The 12088-nt window shown below is 41.2% G+C and overlaps 1 protein-coding gene across 1 annotated transcript; it reads left to right on the plus strand.

The window, feature by feature from the left end:
• The first annotated feature begins 893 nt into the window (after window positions 1-893).
• On the plus strand, window positions 894-10753 carry LOC543096 (flowering time control protein FCA). Its single transcript, XM_044524844.1, has 18 exons — window positions 894-1438; window positions 2274-2344; window positions 2835-2913; window positions 5175-5257; window positions 5341-5392; window positions 5841-5908; window positions 6044-6110; window positions 6194-6273; window positions 6349-6413; window positions 6544-6606; window positions 8078-8237; window positions 8305-8382; window positions 8481-9017; window positions 9201-9377; window positions 9452-9652; window positions 9844-9903; window positions 9993-10037; window positions 10422-10753. Exons 1-17 carry the CDS (start codon window positions 1093-1095, stop codon window positions 10029-10031), a joined length of 2226 nt encoding a protein of 741 aa, XP_044380779.1. The 5' UTR covers window positions 894-1092; the 3' UTR covers window positions 10032-10037; window positions 10422-10753.
• Window positions 10754-12088: the final 1335 nt, after the last annotated feature.

Genomic DNA, 12088 nt, shown 5'->3' on the forward strand with positions numbered 1-12088 from the left:
CGCCAGGTGTAGTCGTCGTCTTTGTAACCGCGGCATGGCCGCCCGACTCTATGTAATGTCTATTTGTTCTTCTAATACATCAGCATGCAAACCTTCTAATACATCTTCTAATAAAAAAGTTGATTTATGGTATTTGGATTGCTACCAGAATGTATTTTCTATGCATGTGATTTCTCACATATGGTTATAATATTTATGAAGACGTGCATTACAAGCGCACTTGGAAGCGGGCCCGTGACCCGCGCCGGACAGCGCCGACGCCAACCCGGGCCACCTCATCCGCGTATTCTTGGAGCTGTGGCTGGCCGATTTACATGAAATTAATCCTCTCAGTTGTGGTGGCAAAAATAATACACATAATCCATATTGTTATGCACTAGCGTGTGTGTGAAATAGATGGATTATGGTCCCGTACCCAATAAAATGAATATGTGTGTGTGTTAGAGAGAGAGAGGGAGAGGGGGAGAGAGAGTGAGGAAGAATGAGGGAGGGTGTGTGTGTGAGGATTTGATGGTAAAAAAGGTTGCCAATGTCATAATATTAAACTTTTAAAGTTAATGTGGCCTCGTTGCGACGCACGGGCGTTCTTCTAGTCACGTTAATTATGAAGAGTATCATTTTTTAGATGATTGGATGATGTTGCTGTAATTGTAATTATGAAGCGTATCATTTTTTAAGAGAAGGATCACGATTAATTATGAATGATAGTTTATGGTAATATGATTTCCACGGCGACGCATATGCATCATCTAGTTTCCATTTCCCCTAAAAAAAATCCATCTACGTAGTTTCCATAGTTTTTTTCTTTTGAGATGGTAGTTTCCATAGGTTGATATATAAATCAGCTCTATATAAATAGCCCTATTGAGTTGGGAAAGATGCCCCGAAATTACGTTGTCCGTTGATAGAAACGAAACGGGTACGCCGGGGCAGACTGCCGTCGGTCGCCCATCGGATCCAATCTGATCCTCACGGCCATTGGCACTTGACGAGGCGGAGTTGAAATTCCATACGGCCTCTCTCTTCGCCTTCGCCTGCCCCCTCTCGTGCTCGCGAGCCGCGTCAAAACCCTAGCCACCTTCTGCCCACCACATGCACCGCGGCAGCGACCGCTCCGGCGACCCCTCCGGCCCCGCGGGCGGCGCTCGCAGCGGCGCGGACGGCAGATTCGCACGCGGACCCTCACGCTGGTCCGGCGGCGGCGGGGGTAGCCCCCCGCCCCACCGCTCCTCCCGCGGCGGGAGCAGCGACGGCGGCGGAGGCGGAGGCGGGAGGTTCCATCCGTACCGTGCGCCGTCTGAATACGTTGTTGGCGGTGGTGGAACTGGAGGGTACAGAGGCGGCGGCGGCGGCGGCGACTTTGGTGAGACGGCCGGTGGAGCGAGGAGCCGCTACGGAGGCGGTGGCAGCGGCGGCGGAGGCCGTGGAGACTACTCAGGTTTGGTCCAGAGTCTTGGCTTCTGCGCTTTGGTGTTTTCTAGGTTTTGCTGTGCTGTGCTGCCTCTAGATGTGGAATTTTAGCTTGTGTACGCACGGGAAAAGGTTTTGGGCTTTTGGTCCGCTGAGGAATAGGTTTTGAAGTTGTTCTTCCGTGACCACTGGAAGATTTTACACCAAATTCAATCAATTGTTGTTAACTTGCCGTAGCTGAACAGTCAATGTTGGGATGTGACAAACCGGGCCACCATGTATGGTGCTAGCATGTATACCATGTTGGCAAGACCACCCACCTTTTTGCATGAAGGATGAGCTTATACTGGTTTTAGATGTACATGCTGTAGTTTGCCATGGTAGACGGGGGATTACATTCTTTGCCCCACTTTACTAGGGTTTGATGATTTGTCCAGGTTGTCTCAATGGCTGGTGGTCCCCCCCCCCTTCTCAGGGGACGCGGGGGGTGGGGTGGGGGTGGCAAATTTTATTGTGGTTAAATCATATAATGGTATGGCCTACGAGCCTATCTTGTGATGAAGCTTCAGATAAGTTATTGTAATAGGCAGCTTCAGCTAGGTCATATTTTTTTTATCCAGATGTTGACCTTCAGTCATAACCGTTGAGCTGAATGATATGTTTTCCCTCCTAGTAAGCAGTTCATGTACCAATTTGAACCCATCCAGTTTTTATTCAACCAGTAATCAATGTCTGTAGAACTTATGTTTGTTAGCTGATTGTACTGTTTTATCTCATTGAGCTTTAGTGGAGAAATAGTTGAGTTTGTTTTGCACCCTTTCATGAGCTAGTTAATTGATATTCATGTGGAAAACTTCCTGCAGATCATGATAACAAAAGTGGTTATGTTAAACTTTTTGTTGGATCAGTTCCAAGAACAGCAAATGAAGATGATGTGAGTACAACTTCCATATTAGTATCTGCCAATTTGTACCTGCAGATTTGTTAGTACGTCTACTTTACATAATCTCAGAACTTGGAAGGATGCTTTGTTGTACATTAACTTCGTTTTTTTTTATCATGGCTTATTGCTATTCATGAAACCATGCCAATGTTTATATAAATTGGAAGTCCTATAAGTTAGCTAGGTGGTAAAAGGGCATTTTCTGTGTTAAGAAAATCTACATTTTAAAGAGAGCTAGCGTAAAATTTAGCTATCTTATCTGCATAACTCATTTTTTTTACAAATTTGCATCTTCTCAGTTACAAGCTCACAAAGTTGAAAATTGAAGTAGCTCAGCAGTTCATATATTTTTCTTTCTTTTCTTGTTGGCATCCTTTTGATCAGTATTTGTTCTCTTGTTGTGTGTGCTTTTTTTTCCTTCTGAGAATCAACAAATATGTTGTATTTGTTTGTTTGTGAAAGTCCACTCTACTGTTTTCAGGTTCGACCTTTATTCGAGGATCATGGAGATGTTCTTGAAGTTGCTTTGATCAGGGATAGGAAAACTGGTGAACAACAAGGTGAGCCATAAGTATATTTTTCTTATATTATCAATATACCAGTATCGCTTTCTTTTCAGGTTCTGAGAGTATTAGGAGCAACAAGGTTGCGTCTTCTCTCAGTTAGATTTGGCGGTTGTTGAATTTTGTTTCCTGCGCTTCCGTTCTGTTTCTTCGTCTGGGTTAATAGAAGGCAAGAAAGGAAGCAGCTAACTCTTGGCTGGTTACTGTAATCTAACTAGGCTCCACCCTGCTGCTACATAAGGTAGCAGATTTGGACAAACAACTTTGTTCAGGTCATAGCAATCTTGTGCTTGTTGCCACGTTCAATGTAGTATGACCAGAAATAACTATGGTGATGTGTTACTGTTGCATCTATTTGTTTTGAATGCGATGCAAAAGGCCAGAGGACCTCCTAATGAATTAAGATTAACTTTTCATTCTTTCCCTTCCATGGTTTCAGATTTCTTTTATACACTTCTTATCATGAGTTGCACTGTATGGAATCCCTGGTTGAATCTCTTAATGTGGTTGCCTGGGGTTGGATGATGCTGTGTGGTGTTGTTCTGAGTTGAGTGATCTAAATTGATGTGATATTGTTCGTTTTATGTGGGATATGATGGTTGCATGTTTAATCTGGAACTGTGCTTTGATGGACAATATTACACTGTTGTTCAGTTCAACTATACATGGTCGCCATGTGAGTGATGCCAAACGCTTGGTTGCTCTGAACAAAACGTATCTCATGAGTTCAGGTTATTTGATTGGCGACGCTGTGTCTCAAAGCAGTTTTGGATGTTTGTGTGTGACAATGATAAATTCTCGATCCACTCAGTAGGGATCATATATTCAAAAGAATGGCGTTGCTGGGCTCGGCGACTGTGATTGTGGCACTTCACACCTATTTGAATTATGAAACACATTATATCCATAGGAACATTAACTGCTGTATGATTGACTTGTTCTGGTAGGATTTAATGGTGTGATTTTTGCCCTGTACGTTCGAGTTGATGGCACTGTTGGTATTATTTCTGATACCACTTAAGTGTGACATCTCTTTTGATGGTTCTGGCATTCTTGTTCTTACTATCTTGGTTATTTTTCTTCTGTACCATTGCATGATGCTGACATTGACATACCAAAAAGTTATCTTCGTTGCGTGTGTTATTGAGATCTCCCTGGCGTAATTTATGTATATGTAATTCACGTGGAGTCTTCCAACCCATACTGTTGGACTCACAGATTCATGCTGCATGTAACTGTTGCATTCTATATCAGCCATGCAGATGAGATGAATGCTATGGCCTATGTGAAAGCCCTTGCACTTGACCTGTGGTCATTGTGATTTCTTGGAAATGATTGGTGAAGCATGTGCTCTTAATTGGAGCTGAATCTCAGTTCTAGACCGTTTTAACTCGTCATATGTGCATATACGGGTTAGATCAACAGTTGAGCTGTTGGAGTTGTATATGGATGAGCGAAATGATGCAGCCTGATCTATATGATACTGTTGATGCCTTTTGTTTATCATGTATGATTTCGTTGAGACCTTGAGTGTGGCTGTTATGAGTACACTAGTCTGCTCAGCGCACTGCAGCATATCTTTGGGGCAACCATACTATTAGTGTTCAGCATGTAGTGCTATATTTGAGGCTCTCTGTTGTGACAGGGTCTTTCTATCGTTGATGGATCTGTCTACACGATGATGCACAATTTCTGTGCATAAAATATTGTAATTAGGGTGGAGTGCTGGTTGGTTATACATGGTGCTTTATGCGAAACCTACATGTCTCTTGTAGTGCAAATAATTTGCTTTGCGTTTTGTTCTTGTACTCTGGTGATGACTGTAATGTTTCATTGTGGGATCCAGTTTGTCTCCACTGAATTTCTAGTGGAACTTGCAGTCAGCTGGAGCATTGTAAATTTTTTATTTCATGTCTCATATATTAGCTACACTTGAAATTGTGCTTGGTGTTGCAGAGTGCAGCCCAATTGATAATTTGACATGTCTGCACGCCATTCTATTCTTTTTCCTATTGAGGGTTTTGATGGTTGTTTTGTTTATTGACTTATATGCCCCTGGATATTGGAAGAAGTGGTGGAAGTTGTTTTTTCTTGATCAATATATCATTGAACTTTATTACCTGTTTGGAACTTACCTCCTTGTTTCCTTCACTTCGCCAACTCCACTATGTTTTGTATTGCATGTACATTATATGAAGTTGAACTACACAGAAAATTTCAATGCCTTGTGATGAAATTCCATATGCTTGCATTTGCAGGCTGTTGTTTTGTTAAATATGCTACTTCTGAAGAGGCTGAGAGAGCCATCAGAGCTCTGCATAACCAGTGCACTATTCCTGGGGTAACTTTTAGTTTTTGTTAGCCATCTGTTTAATGTGAATCTTTTGTCTGTGAATTATTGACTATATGCGTCTGTTCTATCAGGCGATGGGCCCTGTTCAGGTTAGATATGCTGATGGTGAAAAGGAGCGTCATGGTAATACTTCAAGTACCTCTGTTACCTTATTAGCTTGCCTATCACTGGCCAGTTTATGCTTTGTTTTTTGCGGGTCGTTTATGCTTTGTCATTGCCTCGCAATTATTCTCTCCAAAGTATCACTGGGTACTGAGTTTGTTTGCTGTGAATTCTTAACATAGTTAATCGGCACTGGAAAATTGATATAATGATATGCCTTAATACATTTAGATGCCTTTTTCTTACAGCAGTCTTCTCATGTTCCTGTTTTCTTCACTTGTTCAACATCCACAGATTTGTCCTATTGTAACAAATAGTACTGCACTTCTAAGAACCTTAATTTTTATTATTCTGAGTTCGGCAAAATAAAAATATCATGAGAACTAAGTTATGCTTGACCTGTAATTATTCAGATATTTTTTGATGTACTTATTGGATAATTAATTGTTTTCCTCAACTGATTTGCTAGGGTCTATTGAGCACAAATTGTTTGTTGCATCACTGAATAAGCAAGCAACTGCAAAGGAGATTGAAGAGGTAAGGGACTTGCTCAGTAGTTTTCTTTGTTTGTAAGAATATTGTGCTTGGAGAAACTTGTCATCTATCTGTAACCATTGATAATTTAGCAACTGCATATTAAATTATATCTGTGTTCTATATTCTTCTTTATAGATTTTTGCTCCTTTTGGTCATGTGGAAGATGTTTACATTATGAAAGATGGCATGAGGCAGAGCCGAGGTTTGTTAGATTCATTTTCTCACTTCATTTCTTCTATGCACTTCTGTTCCAACTTATGTCATGACATGTGTAACAACTTGCAGGCTGTGGTTTTGTCAAATTCTCATCAAAAGAACCTGCACTTGCAGCCATGAATTCTCTTAGTGGGACTTACATAATGAGGGTAACTATTTTTGCCAGGCTGATTAGTAGTTCTGCTTTTGCCTCAGAATGCTTACTGTATCTGTTATGCTGTTAGGGGTGCGAGCAACCATTAATAGTTCGATTTGCTGATCCGAAGAGGCCTAGACCTGGAGAATCAAGGTGGTTAAGAGCATGATTTTTTTGCTTATATTCTAACTCTGCACTAGTTTAGTGGCATGGTAGCATGGTACTACGTTAGACAAGTGCTATCATCCCCATCACTGCTCTCTGATTTATCTTGTTTGGTTAGGGGTGGCCCTGCATTCGGAGGTCCTGGTGTCAGTTCTCGATCTGATGCAGCACTAGTTATCAGGTTCTTTTTCCTCTTTTTTGAGCTATTCAATTTATATACGGCAGAAGAATTGATTGGTAGAATTTGAAACAAATACAGATTGGGCTTAATCTAAATCTCTGTGGAATTGAACGTGGTTGGATTTTTTTTACAAACACCAATCGTAAATATGCCAGGTTCAACTAATGTACCAGCACCCTATATGTAAGGGAGGTTTGCAATCCTATGTGCTATGTTGATTAGCAAGTAATATACAAATACTACATAAGATATATCACCAGAGTAGCGCACTTATGAAGTGCTATAATGTAAATGGGACAACTGACTGAAATGATGTCTGGTCCTTAGTTTGGATATCTACTGATATCCCACGTGCCTGTTGAGGTGCTCACTGACTCGTTATCAAGAGTGGGTTATCTGTCAAGTCTAATCCTCTTGAGGACAACCCGACATCTCCTCGATCACCATGACCTGCTCTTTTCTCAGATGGTGCTCCACAACCACCTCAAAAAAGCGCTCTGGCGTTGTCACAAGCTTCTTGAAGAAATCACAAGAACCTCTCTTTTACCTAAGCAAAGCCCAGTGTAATTTTTCTTTCCTTTTGGCTTCGGCCTGTACTGGTTATTTTCTTCTCCTCTGCTAATAGATACGACAGCTTTCCTGTCAATTTTTCGAAAAAATAGCCAACCGGCCAACCCGTCTAGAAGGGGTGGCCATCAAGAGTACCAATCTCTCGGACTTTGGCTTGAACATGATCAACGCCGATAGCTCAAATTGATGCAACAAAGGCAATTGCAATGCACACCCAATGCACCAACTCTTCCCTCACCTCACGTTGCACAATTTATACACTAGCGGACTTTGGTGGATTTGTTCGCATGCTTCAGGCCGGGCTTGGGCCTGCCCTGGGTATGATTAGGTCTAATCATGGCCATCCTTGAGTTTCACTATGAACATCGTCTTGGTCATTACTCGATCTTCTCTTGAACCTGACCTTCATCATATTTGGTTCACTTGTATGATTGTATCTTTGATCCTTTGAAGTTCATCCCTATGTTTTTTCTTGACACAAGTTGTCCCCCCTCTTGAACTTGTTAATCTTGATGCATATCTTTATTTGATGACATTCATCCTGGAAAATCCATCCAATATCCTTCATGCATCACCTGTGAAAACCTCATACACAGCATAACAAAACTGTTGGTCCACAGTAAAACCACACTTAGAGGATAGTTATACTTCCCAATTGCCAAAAGCATTAAACAAACAATATATATATTTTCAGCAAATTCAAAAAAGAATTGCATGAATTAATGATATGTATGGATAGATACAATGTAATACTTTGGATAACAAATAGTTTGATGCTATAGAAGTTTCAGTTCATGTTTTCTCTTTGTCTGACGCTCAAGTATAGCCTGTTATACTAAGCATACTCCTATTGCTAGTTCTAAACCATTCTACTCACTGGTAATTATTTTTTTGTACTTAGGCCGACTGCCAATCTTGATGAGCAAATAGGTCGACACATGCCTCCTGACAGTTGGCGCCCTTCAAGCCCAAGCTCAATGGCACCTCATCAGTTTAATAACTTTGGGTCTGACAATTCTATGGGCCTGATGGGCGGCCCTGTTACATCAGCAGCAGATAATGTATGGTACAAGCTAAGCCTTTACTAGTGTTACTTTTTCATAGTCTACTTACCTTTGATCATTGCAGGTTACTTTTCGGCCTCAGATGTTTCATGGGAATGGTTCTTTGTCAAGTCAGACAGCTGTGCCGACATCATCTCATATGGTACTGGCATATTAGGACTTCTGATGTTTGTGAATTGACTTTGATCTTTTGTTTCCCGCGCCTGGTCGTCAATGGTCTTGACGCCTTTTACTTTGTAGGGCATAAATCCTTCCTTGTCACAAGGGCATCATCTAGGTGGGCCACAGATCTCGCCCTTGCAAAAGCCAACTGGCCAACCGCAGAATTTCCCTGTACAGTTGCAGAATGCTCAGCAAGGGCAGCTTCATGCCTCACAATCCTTGGGGCCTGGTTCTTTTGGCCAGAATATACCAACTATGCAATTACCTGGCCAGCTCCCTGTGTCACAACCGTTGACGCAGCAAAATGCTTCTGCAGGCGCTCTACAGGCGCCTTCAGCTGTACAGTCCAATCCCATGCAAGCTGTTCCTGGACAACAGCAACTTCCTTCGAATGTAACACCGCAAATGCTGCAGCAGCCTGTCCAGCAGATGCTGTCACAAGCACCACAGTTGCTACTCCAACAGCAGCAGGCAGCTATACAGTCCAGTTATCAATCTTCACAGCAGACGATTTTTCAGCTTCAGCAACAGCTGCAGCTACTGCAGCAGCAGCAGCAGCACCAGCAGCAACCTAACTTAAATCAGCAGCCACATACGCAAGTTCCTAAGCAACAGGTAATTCCTCTATTACCATGAGAAAGTGTTTTTCTTAATCACTCTGCACAATTCCTTCTGTTTTGGCTTCCTTTCCTTGCCATAATTTATGTTCTCTGGTCTGTGTTGTATTATGCATTTACATTTGACACAAGTTCAAAGTTTTTGTGTACTGTTATTCACTGTTTCAGTTTGGGTTTGCAGGGACAGCCGGTGCAATCTAATACCCCTGGTGCTCCGGCTGCCATGATGACGACAAAAATAAATGCAATTCCACAGCAGGTCAATTCGCCTGCAGTTTCTTTAACTTGCAATTGGACCGAACATACCTCACCGGAAGGTTTTAAATATTACTACAATAGCATAACTCGAGAGAGTAAGGTGAATACTTCATCACATATCATCTTGAAATTAAAATATTGGGAATTTGATTCTTATGAGCTATTATGTTGCAGTGGGAGAAGCCTGAAGAATATATACTGTATGAGCAGCAGCAGCAGCACCAGAAACTTATTTTACTTCAACAGCACCAACAAAAGCTTGTTGCGCAGCAACTTCAGTCACCTCCTCAGGCTCAAACTATTCCGCCTATGCAATCTATGCAACACCATCCCCAGTCACAGCAAGGACATAACCAAATGCAGATGAAACAGCAGGTGCCCATTTTTTTAGCTGTAAGAGGTTTTATATTTATATAAATACTGCTCTGGTGCATTGCATTATCCTCACAGCACTTTATAATAACAATGTATGGCATCGTTGCAGTCTCCCATCGTTTGCCTTGTTGTTACTAAAGCCGAGTCTAAATTATGATATCTGAAGTTTGAAATTTCAAAAACTTCTACAGGATTTGAATTATAATCAGTTACAGGCAACTGGCACGATTGATCCCAGTAGGATTCAGCAGGTAATATATTGCATTATTTAGACCTCACAATATCTTTGCATTGGTTAAGAACATGAGTTGACATAATTTATCTTGGTGACTTCATGTAGGGAATTCAAGCTGCTCAAGAGCGTTCTTGGAAAAGTTGACTGCAGGTGAGCAATAAACCTATGTTTCTTTACTGTTTGTGACCGTACCTTAGTTTGGAACTTGTGAAGTATTCACGTGGTAAGCTAATTGCTTTCTTTGCAAAATGCTGATGTGAATATAACCACTTGAATACCTGATTTGATGTTCTGTATGAAAAATGCTGCCATATAATGTAATTGGCGGTCATTAAAGTTGTGATTTACAAAGATTCTTCGTTTTACCCATGTTTACAATGAATGTTGGCATGTTATGTAAGGAAAATAAATTTTAGCTCTTTCATTCCATTTTTTTGAATTTTGTTCTTGGGAGGATATTATGGTGAAGCAATGGGATTGCTTTATTTGCAACCTCGGGCATGTACATGTTTCGCTGACTTTCTACCATTTTAGGTGGACGAATGATGTGTCAGCCAAGACTCCAGTCTCAGGAATGTGCTCCAGCAAAACCTGCCGCTTCCGTCTGTGACAGTGTTTTTTGCCTTCGCGCGGATGGCCATGTTGACTCTTGCGGTCATTGTAACTCTGAATTTAGCTTAGATTAGTGCCTAGATTGTAGATCCTATGTGTGTAAAATGTTTGCAGTCTAGGCCTTGTATCACTGTAACATTGCCGATTAGAATGGCAGCTGTGAATCGCTGTAACATTCCGTGTTTTTATTTACCTTTTTTATGGCCAGAATTGATGTCCTCATATGCATCAGCATTGCTATTTTTTATTTTTTACCTGGATGTTGGTGCTGTTCTTCGTAAGAATTTAGATCGCTTCATTTGCCCAGCAGTGGTACCTCCTAACCCGGGGCCAAACCGGCAACTTCGGAAACTTCTGTACTCTCTGAACCACCGGAAGTCAAGGTTATGGCACGATCGTTAATCAGATCTTGTTTCTCGTGGGCAGACAGGGCATTTGGAAAGGGAAAGGTCTGAAAAAACCTTACTCCAAGTCTGTAGAGAACCTTGTCCTCTAAATCCCTGAAATTAGCGCACTGTTATATTGCTATCAGATATATGTTTATGTTTTAGCTCAAGGCTCAAATGACAATTCAATACCCTTTACAGATGCAGAGCAGGCTTAATACCCATTACAGATGCTGAGCAGGCTTACATAGCCGTGCGGGCAATCACACGACGACGAGTCATTGAGCCGTCAGATTCCTAGAGCCAGTGGCGGTGCCAGGATCAAAACCTTATGTCAAGTTTCTCTAATGAAGTTTTTTTAGATAATTAACATGAACAAAAAGGATCATACTTTATTAAGAAAATATTTATGATAGTGGTCTTGCGATCATGCATATTTTTATATGTATGCATCAGTACTAATAGGTTGGAATACATCTGCTTTATAACATAAGTAATGAGACAATGATACTAGAAATCACCATCTATTCTATTGCGCAAATCAGACTGAAGACATGCTATCCATTTACCAAATTGAAGATCTGGCAAAAACAAGATACTGCTAAGAAAATATGGCCAAGAAAAACAACATATATTCTTAGTAAGGAACAATCTCTTACTTTCTAATATTGCTCGTGAGATAAAAAAATTGGAAAATAACTGGAGAAGCTGAGAAGAAAGACACAACTTAATTATATACAAAAAAGGGGAAACCGGGGAAGGGCACCGTCCGAGTGTTAGACTGGAAGTTGACCAATGATGGACGATGCGTCAGACGTCGCTCATGGCTCACGGTGACCGTGCTTGGCGCACAAACCAAGATTGCATCTTAGTTTTCTATTTTTGGAGAGGCAGAAGAGGCAGACACCGGCCAAAACTGAAAAAGTGGAGAAGCCTAATAACTAGGGAGGGAGAATCACGTGGTTTGTGGATCGATCGATCAAGTTATTATTCCCTTCGTAAATTAATATAAAAGCATTTAGATCACTACTTTATAGTAATTTAAACACTCTTATATTAATTTACGGAGGGAGTACTAGTTTTGTACTACTACTTCCTTTGCTCCTAGTATTTGACCAACCAAACATTACACAAATTTGATGACCGGTGGGCCTATGTAGTCTCTAGCATTTGTTCAGCCGGTGGGTATACATATTTTTTTAC

The sequence above is a fragment of the Triticum aestivum genome, chromosome 5A (assembly GCF_018294505.1).
Source record: "Triticum aestivum cultivar Chinese Spring chromosome 5A, IWGSC CS RefSeq v2.1, whole genome shotgun sequence".
Classification (NCBI taxonomy): Eukaryota; Viridiplantae; Streptophyta; class Magnoliopsida; order Poales; family Poaceae; genus Triticum; species Triticum aestivum.

Bases quoted from the DNA above. Each gene is read 5' to 3' on its own strand.
- LOC543096 (XM_044524844.1), top strand. From the start codon at position 1,093: ATGCACCGCGGCAGCGACCGCTCCGGCGACCCCTCCGGCCCCGCGGGC. The intron at 1,439-2,273 runs GTTTGGTCCAGA...AACTTCCTGCAG, and splicing joins AGGCCGTGGAGACTACTCAG to ATCATGATAACAAAAGTGGT. The intron at 9,653-9,843 runs GTGCCCATTTTT...AAACTTCTACAG, and splicing joins AAATGCAGATGAAACAGCAG to GATTTGAATTATAATCAGTT.